This window comes from Myotis yumanensis, unplaced genomic scaffold (assembly GCF_028538775.1).
Source record: "Myotis yumanensis isolate MYYU_CA2020_CCGP unplaced genomic scaffold, mMyoYum1.0.hap1 SCAF_1, whole genome shotgun sequence".
Taxonomy (NCBI): Eukaryota; Metazoa; Chordata; class Mammalia; order Chiroptera; family Vespertilionidae; genus Myotis; species Myotis yumanensis.
In genome coordinates this window covers 179,669,093-179,685,864 of record NW_027223752.1, presented here as the reverse complement: position 1 = coordinate 179,685,864, position 16,772 = coordinate 179,669,093, and the positions used below count along the sequence as shown (strand labels likewise).

The window sequence follows — 16,772 nt, the reverse complement described above, 5'->3', positions numbered from 1 at the left end:
ACACCATTTTTTCTTAATAATGCAAGAAAGGATATCTAAGAGGGCTCTAATAACTTGGAATGACAAGCTCATGGTCTCCTGGAACTGTTTTAACGTCTTAGCAAATTTCTAAGTATAGGCTAACGTTTTTAAGTATTCAAAAAATGTAGGAATACATTAAATAATGAACACAATTTAAGGGTCTTGGTATTATTAATGGTTTTCTTTTACTTGACTTTTGCTACAACTGTCTTTTCTGCTTCATTTGTATACCTAAAGCCCTACTTAGCCTAGAATTATATAATTTTGATAGAAAATTGGTCAAGAGATATTATGATATCAAAAAAGAAATTTTGTACATAAAAGTGTTTTATAAGTTATGAAGCTCCTATACAATTATAGCATTGTTATCATTATCTTCTGAGTGATGAAAATCAGTAAGAAGTCTTAAGATTTCATAAGAGTAATACTTGCTATAAAATTATGCTGATATCCAAACAGTCTTGTGTTTAATTGCTTGAAAAACATAGCCAATATAAGACTGTGACAAGGGACAATGCCATGTTTTCTGATTTGATTTACACGTGAAAAAAATACATTGCTAAGTTACTCACTTTGAACACATTTTGAGCATTTATTATGCCTTTTTATTTTTATATTTCTATAAAAACGATATTTAGGAAAAAGCACAGTGTACATCAATGGAGTGTTAGTACATCTCTTAAATGTATAGTCAAACCTAGAATATAGAATCTCTTTTTATTTAATTTAATGCAGGAGGAGATGATGGGTGGAGGTGGAAGGGGGTATTTAGGGGATAAGTGGTGATGGAAAATAATAAAATAAAGGAAGAAAAAATAAAATGAAAAAAAAGTAATGTTATAGCATCATGTAGTAATTATTGATATTGAAATGCTTTATATATTTTAATTGTTTTATACTAAATAATAAAAAATTAGGGTCTTATTTTTATTGACCTTGCTTTCAGTATTTGAAAAGCAGTTCCGCTTATAGTCCTGTTTATGTTGCAAATAGCCTGCTATTTAAGAGCTAAGTTAACTTAAGAATTATGAGGTCCATTATTTAGGTAGAGCTGCAGAATATTATCAATTTATTAACATTTTTGTACGCTTTAAAGTCTGCCCTGCTGTCATCTCCTACCATATTTCTATTTTTTTCTTTCCTTTTTTTCCACTTGTTCATAACATTCTGTCATTGTTTACTTGGATAGAGTTGCCTGTTCCCATTTAATCCTTTAACCTTTTCATTTATAAGAATAAGGGAACAGTATATAAGTCATAAAGTAAAGCCCTCCAGAGAGATGACCAAAGTCTATAAATAGAGAGTCATGTTGACTCAATACCAATTTTAACTTGCTTTTCTAACTTGCAGCCAAGAGTTATATTTATAATTTTACCTGAGGAACTATGGGGAGGTTTGTGAGTTATAAATGATTTGATTTTTTTTAAATCTGCATTTCTAATTTCAGCATATGATCATTTTCAAGTTGATTTACAGATTGTATTTATTTTTAATTTTATGATACTTGCTTTCTGTTTATACACTGGTCTTAAACAAAAAGGTAATTCTAATTCCAGGCAAAAATAAATTATAGAGGGTGGGGGGAGGGTTGTAGAGAAGAGAGCTGGGAGAAAAAAAATAATAAATAGATAAATAAATTATAGAGTAAATGGGACTGAAGTCAGCTCCAGGACAAAATACCCAAATATATAGGTATCTGGCTCTTAACTTGTCAAATTTATAAAAGTGCGGAAAAATGATGATTTGTAAGGAATTTTTATATTTGTATTTCTGAATCTCTAGTAGTTTATATAATGAGAACATAAATATCCTTTTTATGCATGAAATTAGCTACTTGAAATTTACACTAAATATAACTTAAATACCAAAATCATAAGTAAATCACAACACATTTTATTTTGAAAATTAATGCCATACATTTTTATAAAACTATAATGACTCAATTTACACGAATTCTAATAATTTGGAGTTTGCCCATATGTTCTGATAATCTCTATAACAAATCGCCCCATAACTTAGTAGCTTAAAACTATACTTTTATTTTCATAATTTTTATAAGTCAGTAATTTGAAAATGATTCTACTCAGGTAGTTATGGTGAGATGTTGGCAGGAGCTTTGGTCACCTGAGGCTCTGCTAGGCTGGATGTGCAAGATGACTCGCTCTCTGGGCTGGCAGTTAATACTGGGTGCCCTTTAGCAGCTCAGACAATGCTGCCGATGGAAGCATGACTGCTGGGTTCTCTCTGCAAAGGATTAAACTGGGAACGAGCATCCGCAGAGACCCACTGTGGAAGCTGAAAGGTCTTTTGTGATCTAACCCTGAAAGCCAAGCAGAGTTACTTCCATTGTATTTATTGGTCAAGCAAGTCAGTGAAGACCATCCCAGGTCCAAAAGGAAGGATTAAACTCCATCTTTCAGTAGGAATAATATCAAAGGAATTGTAGCTATTTTCAATCTCCTATGTTATGAGTTCCATATTTATGAATAATTATTGAATTAGGAAGTAATTGAATTTTAGTCCTAAAAATTAATTATCCTTCAAAGAAACAGAGGATGCTATACTTATTAAATTATATTTTTCCTATTTGTGACTAATATCCATTGAAATAAATACAAGGTTACATTGGTTACATTAGCCTTTGTGTTAATGGAATATCCTTATTTTGAAAACCAAGAATATTAAAATCCAGTTAATTCTACACATCAATGTGATTTCTAATTCAATATATTATCCCACCAAATGTCCTAGAATTTTGAAAATATAGGGAAAATATTGAGGGAAATTGCTGCCAGTCTTCATCTCAGAGTAAGGATTATTCAAATTCTTAACTGAAGAACCGAGGATTTGATCCTCTTATTCTCAGAAACATCAAGGTTTTCTTACCAACACTCTCTACCAGCCAAGGCTTTCATTTTTGCATTAAACAGGTACATACCACATTATATTGACTAACAACAAAACTCTAGATAACTCATATTTACTTTCAAAGTCATTAATAGGTAAGGTTTTTAAAAATGGCTCCTGATGACATATGATAGTTAATGTGTTATTCCATAATTAAATGCAAACGATATGTTAGCACCTGTCTGATTTAAAGCTGTGAGATTCTGAACTTCTTGAAAAAGTTCCCCAGGAATGAAATCACCGAATTGTGAGAAGTGAAATATTTTTTTGGAAAACCAAGTTTCTTTACAATTTTTATTAGCTAAAATATAGATGACTATTTCATTTTAAACTAATTAATCAACAAAATATAAAATATACAAAGAAATGTTGACAACTAATCAACAAAAAGCAATTGTAGTAGATCCAGGCTGAGGCTCAGATCCCCTTCCAGCGAAGGACTCACTGCCCAGCTGCAAGTCCTGTGGTTAGCTGACTGCTCCAGCTATTAGTGCCTGTAGGGCCTGCCTCAGCTGAAGTCAAGTTCATCTGAGACAATGAGTAAAGTAACAACAACTGAGATTGAGTTCCCTCAAGATTTCGCCTAACAATGGCTGAACAGGAGGGAGTGGTGTAAGAGCCACCCGCTCACCCTCAACCCTGGGTTCTTCTGAAGGGCAGTGTTGGCTGTGGAGCCTCTCCTTCAACTGGCAGAGTATTTGTGAGTATATGTAAGTCATGGCCCAACTAAACTTCTGCTCAATTCTGGTTCTTCTCCTTTTCTTTTCGAGTGGATTTACTCTCTAATAAACTTTTTGCACCCTTAATTCCACCTAAGTACTTGTTTCCAGGAGAACCTAACCTGTGGCATTTTATTTTATGAAGGGAGTTAATCATTTAAAATTTGGGGAATACAAACTAGTTTATGTCAGATAATTTAGAGTCTGGTGTTATCCCTAACCTCCACAGAAATGTCCATGGGGCTCAAAGTTCAGAGCCACAGGGCTGCTTAACTGAAGAACCGAGGATTTGATCCTCTTATTCTCAGAAACATCAAGGTTTTCTTACCTGCCTCGTAAGCCTGCTGTTATCTTTTTTGCATTGTGGAGCAAGCTAAGCCTTTTGCCATTACCAGTGTAACATGCAATATTTAGAATCTATACAAATATTAAAAATGATTAATATAAACTGTATCCATAAAGCTCCATTTTGGGGAAGGAATAGAACTATTATGAAAGAGAAGGAACAGAGATAATTAGCGTCTCCCAGTCAAGCTGGTTGCCAGCACATGGAAGGAGGTATTAGTAAATTTGAAACATGTTCTAGATTGCTTTGTGTGAAGAAGAAATTAACACGAGAACCAGAATAAACAAGTATTATATTTTCTTTGATCCATTAGCTGTTTCCTTCCTTGTCAGCTCAGATAAGGTTAACAGATTCAGAGAAAGTGAGAATTCTCCTAATGTTTATACTGTTTGTTTGGTAATTTTATGAGAAGGAAAGGTGGGTTTGAGTGTATTATGTGTGTCAGTTATAATGTTTGGTGCTAATAATATGCTAATGAAATAAAGGCATACCTCAGAGATATTGCAGGTTTGGTTCCAGGCCACTGCAATAAAGTGAATATTGAAATATATAAACCCGTAATATTTTTGCTGGTGGAGAGTGTTGCCTTCAATTAGTAAAAACACAGCTGTGTGTGCAGCTCAGTAAAGTGGTGCTCAATAAAACAAAGGAGTTATGCCTGCAGTCTAGCCACTAGGTGGTGGGGGTAGGAGAGAACCAGTCCATTGAGGCTGTGTGCAAGCAAATAACACTTGAAGTATTAGTATTATATGAAACTTAGAGGCCCGGTGCATGAAAATTCATGCACTAGAAGGGGGGGGGTCCCTCAGCCCGGCCTGCCCCCTCTCACAGTCCGGGAGCCCTCAGGGGCTGGAGGCGACCCGGCGATCAGGGGAAGGCAACGCCCCATCACAACCGACCGTCGGACATGCCTCTCGCAATGTTGCTGCTGCTGCTGGTGCTGTTGCTCCGTGGCAACTCTCTGTGCTGTGGTTCCTACTCGCCACGCTGGGGTTGCGCCCCGGGTTCATGATGTTCAAGGCCTGGCCCTGGGGGTTCAGGCCTCCCATTGCTTGCTGCTGCGGAGGGACAGCAGGTGGTGGCCCGCTGGCTTGCATGGCGTTCAGATTCAGCAGGCTGGGCTAGAGCTGAAGCCCGGGCTGGCTGGCCACTTGCTTGGCTGTGTGCTATTTGATGAGAGCTGCCATCAGCTGAGGGTTTGACTTGAGGATGTTGAGCATGTGCTGCTGCTGGGGGAGCTGGGAGACTTCAGGGTCCACAGCAGGTCCTGCAGGGCACCTGGAGAGATGTTCTGAGGTGGCTGCACCCTGGGTCTGCATAGACATCACGGGTCTGGGCATGCCTCACATTGACTGTTGCTGGGGGATGGGTGCCGGCTGCCACTGCTGGCACCCAGGGGGCAGAATATCAGGCCCACTGCCCTGGTGGGGTCACATTCAGGCCCATGGGGGCCATCTGGCTCTCAGGGGTCACTGTGCCTCGGGGGTAAACCATTGTTGGTGCTCACCCAGTACGGATGCTGCTGCTGCTGTGCCTCACGTGCAATCTGCCGGGCGCCTCCACTGCTGCAGGTGGGCCTGGGCGGGGGGGGTGGTGGGGCTGGCACCTGGTTAGTGGGCTTCCCAATGCAAACTGTGGTGGCGGGCTGAGTTCTGGCCACGCTGGAGAAGCCCCCTAGTGACATGCTCACAGACGAGGTCTCGGGCAGAGTGGGGGGCTGTGGTGTCCAGGGTGTGCTGGGATGCAGTGTGGGGGGCCGGGGTGATGCTGAAGGAGGGGAAGGCAGACTCGGCTGAAGCATGGTGTGGGTGTTGATGGTGGCATCCACTGGTGCATGAGCTATGTGTGCTGCTGGCGGTGCTGTGTCTTCTGCTCGTGGAGCTTCTGCTTGATGTTGAGGTAGTAGGGAATGGGGCATGTGTGTTCCTGGCAGTGATTGGCATGGTAGCAGCAAAGGGCCATGAACTGTTTGCAAACTCTGCAACCTCCATTGGTCTTGCGCTGGCAGCCCTTGGTGTGCTGCACAACCCACCTCATCTTCTGGCAGATGGCTGTGGGCAGTTGGTGTTGCAGTACTGGCGGGCATGCCGCAGGGACTGGATGCAGCACTGGATGGCCTGATGCCACCACTCCCAGAGGCTCCTGAACTGCAGTGCACCTGCCACCCCTGTGGGAGCAGAGGCAGCCCTACCTCCTCCGCTTCCGCTCCCCCGCATCCTCCACTCTGGCTCCGCAGTGGCGGTTACCGCCTCCTCCCCAATGGCTCCCTTGGTGGCGTCAGTGCTGTTTCCTGAGCAGCCAGCAGAAGAGCTCTCAGGGCCCCCTCCTGCCCGGACTCGCCAAGAAACAGGCTGTTTTGGAGCCAACCTTTATTGTACTTGCTGTGGTGACAAAGCAAGCATTCCACCAGGCTGCTCATGCTGCCTGTTCTCAGCAGCCGCCCCCCGGGACTGGAGGACTCTGGTGGGTCTGAGAGGACTGGGTGCCGCCATCTTGTGGTTATGGGTGCTGCCATCTTAGTGACGGAGTGATGGTTAATTTGCATATTACCCTTTTATTAGATGGGATGATGTATGATTTAGATGGTATGGATCTTGTCCTTACTCTCTAGGGATACATAAGTCATCCAGCAAGGGAAAGCTCCCTAGTGGAATAAGGAGTAATACTTAAAAATGAAAGGTTCGGAGTGGGCTGGGGTTGAACACCTATGATGTGAGGCCATAATGTATCAAGAGATTTTATTCTTGACACCTGGGTGCAGGTGGGTTGAGACCGAGAAATGCATCAGTGAAGAGAGCAGGAAGAGATAGGTTTTTATTAATTTTTGCTGGCTGTAAGCCGCTCTGATGATGTAAGGGTCTGGTCCATCCTTGGTTCCTCCCATGCCAGGTGTCTTCTGGTTATCTGAGCTATGCTGTGCTCAAGGCTGCAAGCTTTCTGCTAAGCACAATAAGTTTTTCTCTGCCCCGTTTTATTCCCTTTAACCCTTTCAGAAATGCCTCTCCCAGCATGAGAAATTTGAGGAGGATAAAGGGTTGCAGTGGAACAGTGACAATGTAATCTAGAGACATGTATGTGTAAAGCAAGGAGACAGGAAACATTTTTATGTTTCTGTTCTGTGGGTGAGCCAAGGTGGTAAGAAAGTTGGAGCTGAAAAAGTTTGAAACCCCAGATACAAGCAATAGCAGACAAGGAAAGGCACTATGCTATGCTAAAGAGTTTTGACTTTTATTTTTCCTCTGAAAGAGGAAGTGATTTGCTGTTAAATTAATAAGTAATAAAATTAATTCCCATTTAGGAAGATATTTCTGGTAGATAGGGGAAGTTATAGAGAACCACTTTAGAGACTTAATGCAGTAAGTCACGTAAGAAGCAATGAGTACCTAGATGAGAAACCTGTCCAAGAAACATCAAGGAAATAGAGATTAAAGAGTTTGGTACCAATCAGAGGGGAGAAGGTTGGGGGACTAGATGAAAAGTTGAGGGGATTTAACAAAGAAAAAAAAACACCTCATTGACACAGACAACAATATAGTGATTACCACACTGAAAGAGGGTGGTGGGAGGTAGAAGAATGTAAAGGGGGGATAAACGGTAATGGAAGGAGACTAGACTTGGGGTGGTGAACACACAATATAATATAATATATAAATGACATTATAGAATTACACACCTGAAACCTATATAATTTTATTAACCAATGGCATCCCAATCAATGCAATAAAAAATAAAAAAATTAAAAAAGAGTTTAGTACCAGATTTGGTTTCTAGTGAACAAGAACTGAGAGCATAGGATGACTTCCTAGTCATTTTAGAAAACATACTGGGAGAAATAAGTAGAAGTAAAGCTTTGGTGTAGGGGAAAGGTTGTTGAAATAAAGATTTATTATAGGCAACTCTCACTAACACCAGAGAGGTGTCACTGGACAGCCCCCTGAGCGAGTGGCAGAGGGCTGTCCCCAACCTCGATCATTGTCTTCTCATACAAATGAGTTTATATGAGAGACCCTGACTGCATTGTGAAAAGCCAATTTATTAAAAACAATTAAGGCATGCATCTTTATTGAAAAAAAAGCAAAAGCAAAGCAAGCAAACCTACACATCTGGCTTATGAAGCACAGACAGGCTCTCAGCTAATCTGAAGAGCAAGTTTGGTTGGGGTCTGTGGCATCGTACACCCTCCTGTGTATAGGTCTCAACATTGTTTTGTTGAATAGTTTGGTATAGATTAAGTCTCAAGGTCCCCCCGCCTTTTTTTAACTTTGTTGTGGCCTTCCCAGAAATAATGAGAAGCACCTAGCAACTTTATCTTGCCAAGCATTGAGACTGCTGGATTCTCTGCTTAGGAAGTAAAATGGCCCTTTTTTCCTTTCCTTTCCCCCCCTTCCTTTCTGCATTCTCCCATTAGGGAGGTTTTTTAAACCATTTGCTCTGTGTCCTTGGCTGGGGAAGATAATGGCTTGTTAGTTACAAGCTGGCTGCAAATTTCCCACAGTGTTTGGCCTTGCTTTAACTTTCGAGTCAGTTTCCCTATTCCTCCTGCCCTGGATTCTTACAACACATTGAGTGTAAATGTCTATAGGACAAGGCTGAATATATGCTCAGTAAGTAGTTTTATTCATGGGTTGGAGCTTGGAAGACAGGTAAAATAAGCCATAGATGTGGCTGAGTGTACATGTAGGGAGTGAAGATTAAATGTCCACAGATTGCTAGTGAAAGGGACAAATGTGATAGTGGAATCATTAAAGATAAAGACTACAAATGACCATTGGTTTGAGAACTAATATTTAACTACAGCAAGGGAACAAATGGTAAAGTCTCTCTTTTAGAATGTAGGTATTTTTATTCCACTGAGATGTATGCGCAGGAATGGGTGAAAGAATTTAGGATGACTCCTAGGTTTCCGTCTTTGGGAACAAAATGGGCAAATGGACATCCAAAGAAAAGGACTGATATAAGGAAAAAACACAGGCGTGTGTGTCATAATATTTTTGGATGAATTAGCTTATTTTGCAACTTAGAATATTATGAATTATCATAGTGTAGAGGAAATTTCACTTTCATTAGTCAGATGCAATTATCTCCCTCTGTGTGAAGCTGACTTTCCTTATCAAGAGCAAAGTGAAAGGGCTAAGCCTATTATGCTGTCTCTTTGATGTTTTTATAGGATATAATGAAAGATGACTGCTCAATGCTGAAGCTGCAGCTGAAAGAGAAGGATGAACTCATTTCCCAACTTCAGGAAGAGCTGGTAAGTGATAATATTTGCCCCACAAGTATGTTTTCTTTGCAAGATTATTTGCTATAAACCCTACAACAATTTATTAATACTAATATTACTTATTTATAAATGGTTAGTGATTCAATCTGATTATCAATTTAGTAATCCTATGGTAATAAGGATTTGACAATCTGAAAAATAGCACGTTTTATATTATATATTTAACTTGATGTAATTCAGAAACAGATCACTGAACCAAAGTTAGACATTTCAGTTAAATTTATGAAAAATTGTGAAGGATACAGCCACATTTTACTTTGTAAAGTGCATGATTTAACTCTACTATATCTAGAGTAAAAAACACCTATATATATAAAACCCTAATATGCAAATAGACTGAATGGTGAAATGGCCAAACAACCAGTCACTATGACATGCGCTGACCACCAGGGGGCATATGTGGAACATAGTGGGTGTCAGCATCAGGTGGCAGAGCACAGAACATGGTGGGCGTTGGCCACGGTGGGATGGTGGAGTGGGGGGCATCAGAACAAGACGGGAAGCTGGTCACTGTCATCAGGGCAAGCCTCTGATGGTTACTGAAAATTCTCTGTTCCTTAGCACTGTGGTCCTGCCTAGTGCTCACACCCGCTGCCGGCACTGGAGCCACTGCTCGCCCCTGCTACCAGCATCTGGCCCCAGTCCCAATCACTCCGCACCATCAGTGGGTGCGAGCAGGGCTGGAGCTGTAAGAGCATGGGAGTGGTGGCAGCGGTGGCAGTGGGAGCGGGGCTGCTGGCAGACAGGGACCAGGCACCATGGTGGGAGGGGCCGGCGGGGGTGCAGAGGATGGGCCGACCTGCTCCTGTGCCCACCACATCCTTATGGCCCACAGTTCCTTTCAAAGTGCATGAAATCATGCACTGGGCCCCTAGTGTAATATAAAGCAAATTACTCATTCATCCTGCAAACAAAACCAGATTTTACTTTTTATTTTCATAAAATTACCAATGATACTTTTTAATATAGATATTATTTTATATAAACCCCAGATGAAAATATCACACAGCCCTAACTGGTTTGGCTCAGTGGATAGAGCGTCGGCCTGCGGACTGAAAGGTCCCAGGTTCGATTCCAGTCAAGGGCATGTACCTTGGTTGCGGGCACATTCCTAGTGGGAAGTGTGCAGGAGGCAGCTGATCGGTGTTTCTCTCTCATCGATGTTTCTAACTCTCTATCCCTCCCCCTTCCTCTCTGTAAAAAAAGATAAAATGTTAAAAGAAAGAAAATATCATACAGAAGTATGAAATGTATATAGTTCATGTTTTCAGGGGGTGTTTTTTAAATGTGGTATTATAAAAAAGTAATCATACTTTTATGACATGAAAACACATTTGGTAGGTAACAAGTACTGGGCATTACTTTTCAAAGTATGTGTTTTCAACTTATGATGGTTTCATATTTGACTAGAGATTTGATTACCTTAACAATAATGTATAATGTAATTATTAAATATAATTAAATGACAAAACAGATTTTATAGACCATTAAGCTTCTGAGAATGTTTAACATGTTGGTGAGATGGCAGGCAAATTTAGAGCATATTTTATTGACTCAGCAACTGACAGCATGTTACTGAGACTTGACCTTTATTTAGACCGTTCCATGATTGAAACAATGCTGATTATCGATCTCATGAGCATAGTGTTATTGCTGATTTAGAAATGTTTAAAATCCTTGTATAAGTGAACTTGAGCAGTTCAAACCCATGTTGTTCAAGGGTCAGCTTGTAGTCATTTTGGGTCATTCAAATTTAAAGTAAAAAAATACACTTGTGCCGAAACCGGTTTGGCTCAGTGGATAGAGCGCCGGACTGCGGACTGAAAGGTCCCGGTTCGATTCCGGTCAAGGGCATGTACCTGGGTTGCGGGCACATCCCCAGTGGGAGATGTGCAGGAGGCGGCTGCTCGATGTTTCTCTCTCATCGATGTTTCTAACTCTATCTCTCTCCCTTCCTCTCTGTAAAAAATCAATAAAATATATTTAAAAAAAAAATACACTTGTGCCTCATTTTACTAAGTCAGCCAACACAGGACTTTTCTTAGAGGAAGAGGTACTAAATTTAATTATAGCTGTGTACCATTGGATCTGGAAGTAACTTCTTTCTCATTTTACTCAACAAATGAGGGACAAATATGTATTAAATATTAGAATATTAGAATGTCCTGGGGTTGTTTGTATATGTGGTGTGGCAACATTGAAGAGAAAAAGAAATGTTCTTTTCAGGAAGGAATTTTTTGTTTGGTAAACCTGAAAGAACTAGTTTACACATGGGTGATTATTCCCTACTTCTTTATAACAGAACAAAATCTCCTCTGCCCTGCTATGAGGTAATGTGAAGGCATAGGCTAGTGGTGCCTATGTGCAATGGGGTATGTAAATAGTATTTTGTATATTGATAATAAATTATATCTTGTGTTGGTCTTACAAAGTGTGTTCTCAAAAATGGAATAAGCCAAACAACATTTGAAATTATCAAGTTTAAGACTACTCACACATCAAATTAGATCTTTAAAATGTTTTTATTTTCCTCTTTTCTCTCCCGTACAAACTTACATGAATTTTGTTGAGCTTGTTGAGGACTTTTAGTGACTTCAGTTCTTTTATTAGTTGGTTTTCCTTTGAAAGGTATTTCTTCTCTTATGAAAGCTTATGTATGGCTTGTATTTGCAAACCCTTAATCATGGTATTGTCTATTTATATTTAAATTATATGTAGTTTAAGATTTATTACACACTAGAGGCCTGGTGCATGGATTCGTGCACCGGTGGGTCCCACAGCCTGGGCTGTGCCTTCTCACCATCTGGAACCCCTCAGGGGATGTCGGACTGCTGCTCCTGCCTGCAATTCCTGCTCCTCCCAGCCCCGCTGCACTTGCCACAGGCTCGCGCCCATTCAGTCCTGATTGGCAGGGGCTTGCACCGCTGCACAGTGCTTGCCAGCCATAGCCTTGTGTCTGGTGCCCATTGTTCAGCTGAGTAGTGCTCCTGCTGTGGGAGTACACTGACCACCAGGGGGCAGCTCCTGCATTGAGTGTCTGTCCCGTGGTGGTCAGTGTGTATCATAGCAACCAGGTCGACTGGTCATTTGGTCATTTGTTCGGTAGCTTAGGCTTTTTATATATAGATTACTCCTTGCTTTCCTTTTCATCTTATTCCATTATATAGACTCATCTGATTCATTTATGGTTTTTAGAATCCTTTCCCAAATGTTTCCTTTCAATGGGGGTATTGATGATATGGTATCTAAATCTTTGAATATCTTTTTACCTTGAAAGATAAAGGATGCTGCTATGGATTGAATTGTATCCCCCCAAATTCATATGTTGAAGCCCTACCCCAATGTGACTGTATATGGGATAGGGCTTTTAGAAGTTAATTAGGATTAAGTAAAGTGGTAAGTGTGGAGTCCTAAATTGATAGAATTTAGTGGCCTTGCACAGAGGAAAGGCCATGTGAAAACAAAAATGACAGCTGCTTACAAGCCAGGAGGAGACCCCTTAGTAGGTCCTGACCATGTGGGAACCCTGATCTTGGACTTCTACCCTCCAGAACTATGAGAAAATTCACATTTTAAGATATATAATGGCTATATATATATATATATATGATGAGAGAGAATCATCCATCAGCTGCCTCCTGCATAACCCATCCTGGGGATGAAGCCGACAACCCAGGAATGTGCCCTGATGAGGAATTGGACTGTGACCTCCTGGTTCATAGGTTGATGTCCAACCACTGAACCAGTAGGACAGTCTTAACTTGTTTTTTAAGACACCTAGTCTGTGATATTTTGTTATGGCCGCCTGAGCTGACTAAGACAGATACCATGTCAAAGCATAGTATTTTTAGGTCTTGGTTCTTTTTTCTTAGTAAATAACATTCCATAATTTTTAAATTTGGGTGCTGCACATGACCTTTTTCCATGGTTTACCTAGGTGTGTGACTATTTTTCTTCCTTAATTATGACTGGTATCAGCAATCCTGTTCTGACCATTCAAGTCTTCCTTTATATTACAAATTTTTTCTTCAAGGCTTCCTTCAAATTATAGAATATTTTTCTCTTGAAATCCATATGTCCATATTTGGTCTTCTTGATCTCTCTCTCAAGTTCCTTATATTTTTCTTTTAGTATTGAACTATTTTATCTTTTTTTTTTTTTAAATATATTTTATTGATTTTTTACAGAGAAGAAGGGAGAGGGACAGAGAGTTAGAAACATCGATGAGAGAGATTGATCAGCTGCCTCCTGCACACCCCCCACAGGGGACGTGCCCACAACCAAGGTACATGCCCTTGACTGGAATTGAACCTGGGACCCTTGAGTCCTCAGGCCGAGGCTCTATCCATTGAGCCAAACCGGTTCGGCAGAACTATTTTATCTTTAGCTGAAATTTTTTCCATTAATATTCTAAGCCACTAATTTGATTCTCAACAATGACTATACTTTTATAGTCTAATAAATATTAAAATACAGAAATTATTTTTTAAATCTAGAAAATAATTGTAATTTTTTAATTATATACTATTAAATATGCTTAGTATTTGGTGTTCTTAATTTGTCATTTGTGTGGGCAGCATTTCTATTGCACTGTAAGTAGCCTGTCCTTAATATCTTGTTTGTCCTTCCTTCCTAGGATATTTGGTCCCCTTAAGATCCACAATTACTTTCTTTGGCTTGTTTATTTCTCTATTTATCCTCAGTACTCAGGATAAAAAAAAATAGAAAACTTAAACCAGAGATGACCAAAGGCCCAATAGAACCTGCTTTTGTTGGCTGGTAACAATGAACAAATTTGAAGGATATTAGTCATTGGCTTTCTTTTGTGACACCATGAGGTCTCTTCAGTTACAAATATTAAACAACTGACTGGTGTAGGTGGCTGCTCTGCAGTTCTGCCAGCAAAAAATACTCTGCAGATCTTCTTAGGATGAGAAATTAGGGAAGTATCACTTTTCTTGCAAGGATGGATATATTCCATCAGCTGTTTTCTCTCCAGAACCGTGATTTTTCATTCTTAACCCAGACTTATTGGTGCTTGTCCAATGACTCCAGTTAAGCCCCTAGGACAGTGGTTCTCAACCTTGGCTGCACATTAGAATCACCTGGGAATCTGTTTAAAATCCTGATTTCTGGGCCTCATCCTCCAGAAATTCTGTTTCTTAGTTACTAATGTTGTGGCCCCACCCCATAACAAAGGCCTAGAACAGTCTTGAGATTCCTGTCTTCTCAACACCCATCAGAACCAAAACTGCCCCACATGTGCCTCTTAGCCTTGCCTTCCTGTTTCAGCCAGAAGAAATTAGTGTCAGCTTGGGAGATAATAGTGTCAGGAAATTGTATTCAGAATACCATCTTCTTTTGAGACTCTTTGTTCATGAACCCTCTGATGAGCAAATCCAAAATGGTAATTGTATTATGCAGTCTCCCCATCCACAATTCATTTTTTTTCCATCAAGGCTTCAGTGGCAGCCACATTACATGAATCCCCAAGGCATACACCAGGTTTGATCAACTTTGCGTAGATTAAATAAGAACTAGAGCAAAGGAGGCACTAATTCCTTTTATCTTCTTGGCCTTATCTTTCTCTACATGAAGAGGAGACTGACTAAATATAGTGATATAAAAAATCAGAATATGAGTGTGCCTTTGTGACTAGATTTAGTTATCTTCTGGCCTCAGTTTTTTTCAATTGTCAAATAATAAGATAATACTAAAATATAGAAAAATAAATATTTATCAATGAGTTTGATACATTATCATATATAGTGATAGTATATGTCAATAATATATATTTACATAGCTGTGCATTTATAAAATGAAATGGGGAGAACTGCATATAGTATAACATTGCATAAAATATACATGGAGAGAAATCTAGTTTCATTAATATCTTTAGGTAATAGAATATTTAGATTCTGTTCTATATATTTTAGTAGTGTTTCACTTTTAATGACAAGCATATATTCCTTTTACAATAAAAAAATCAGATATATCTCTTGGGAGAATAAATGAAGACTGTAGATTGATTTTAGTGGCTTTCATGCTGTGGGGTGTGTGTGTGTGTGTGTGTGTGTGTGTGTGTGTGTGTGTGTAGGGGGAATGCCTTAGTCTGCTTGGACTACTGTGACAAAATACCATAACTGAATGGCTTAAACAACAGACTCTTATTGCAGTTCTGGAGGCGGAAAGTCCAAGATGTTGGCAGATTCAGTGTCTGGTGAGAGCCCCTTATTTGATTTTTGACAGCTGTTTCCTCCATATGTATTCACAATCCTTCCCTTGGTGCATCCACACAGGGAGGGAGAGAGAGCTCTTGTGACTGTTCCTCTTCTCATAAAGACACTAATTCTGTCCTGAGGTTCTCACCTTCATGACCCCATCTAAGCTAAATGCCCTCCAATGTTCTCACCTCCAAATACTATTACCTTGGGGCTTAGGACTTAAACAAGTCAATTTGGGTGAACACAAGCATTTAGTTTGTAACAGGGAAATAAGAGTATCAGAGATGTCTTAATGGAATTATGCCCCTTTACAACTACTTAATGGTAGCAATTATGATTTTACTATTTTTCCATGTTAAAATTCTCTGTAAGATTGTGATTGACACAGTCACATGTAACAATAAAAATTAATCAAATAAACCAAAAATCTAGACAAAAGGTTTGCTAAGACCTATGTATTATTAGTTCAGAATAGAAAATGAGATGAAAAGCTATGACACAAACTTTACTGAAAATTATTAAATATCATGTTGATCAGGCAAGATCTTAAAGGCATGAATATAAACCCACATTTGAAGTCAGGAGTAATAGCAACTTTAAACAAATAAATAATATTTAAATATATTCAAATATAAGTTTGTGTTTATTGTGTAAAATATATTCAACTTTAATACTGGAAATAAATCTCCCACATAGCACAAAGATTTGGGGGTTTTATGGATTTACTTTTACTGCATAGGTGTAGGTATAGACCAAAAGTCTAAACGTAACGGTTAAAAGTAAGAATGCTAATCCATTCATCTGCTGATGGGCACGTAGGCTGTTTCCAAATCTTAGCTATGGTGAATTGTGCTGCTATGAACATAGGGGTGCATATATCCTTTCTGATCGGTGTTTCTAGTTTCTTGGGATATATTCCTAGAAGTGGGATCACAGGGTCAAATGGGAGTTCCATTTTTAACTTTTTGAGGAAACTCACCTACACAATGGAATACTATGCTGCTGTAAAAAAGAAGGAACTCTTACCATTTGCAACAGCATGGATGGAACTGGAGAGCATTATGCTAAGTGAAATAAGCCAGTCAATGAAAGAAAAATACCACCTTATCTCACTCATTTATGGATAATAAAGACCACTATAAACTGATGAACAAAAATAGATACAGAGGCAGAGCAACATCGAACAGACTGTCAAACTACAGCAGGAAGGCCGGGAAGGATTGGGGTGGGTGGTAAGAGATCAACCGAAGGACTTGTATGCATGCATATAAGCA

At 39.6% G+C, this 16,772-nt stretch overlaps 1 protein-coding gene across 4 annotated transcripts in view; it reads left to right on the top strand.

The window, feature by feature from the left end:
• Nucleotides 1–16,772, top strand: part of CCSER1 (coiled-coil serine rich protein 1) — a 1,176,231-nt gene that overhangs the window by 565,954 nt on the left and 593,505 nt on the right. For 3 of the 4 annotated variants that reach the window (XM_070392707.1, XM_070392715.1, XM_070392714.1), the window contains exon 8: nt 9,161–9,244. The exons of the other annotated variant lie outside the window; for it this stretch is intronic. In XM_070392707.1, the coding sequence (XP_070248808.1) occupies nt 9,161–9,244 (84 nt within the window). The remainder of the gene's footprint in view (nt 1–9,160; nt 9,245–16,772) is intronic. 4 annotated transcript variants of the gene reach the window in all.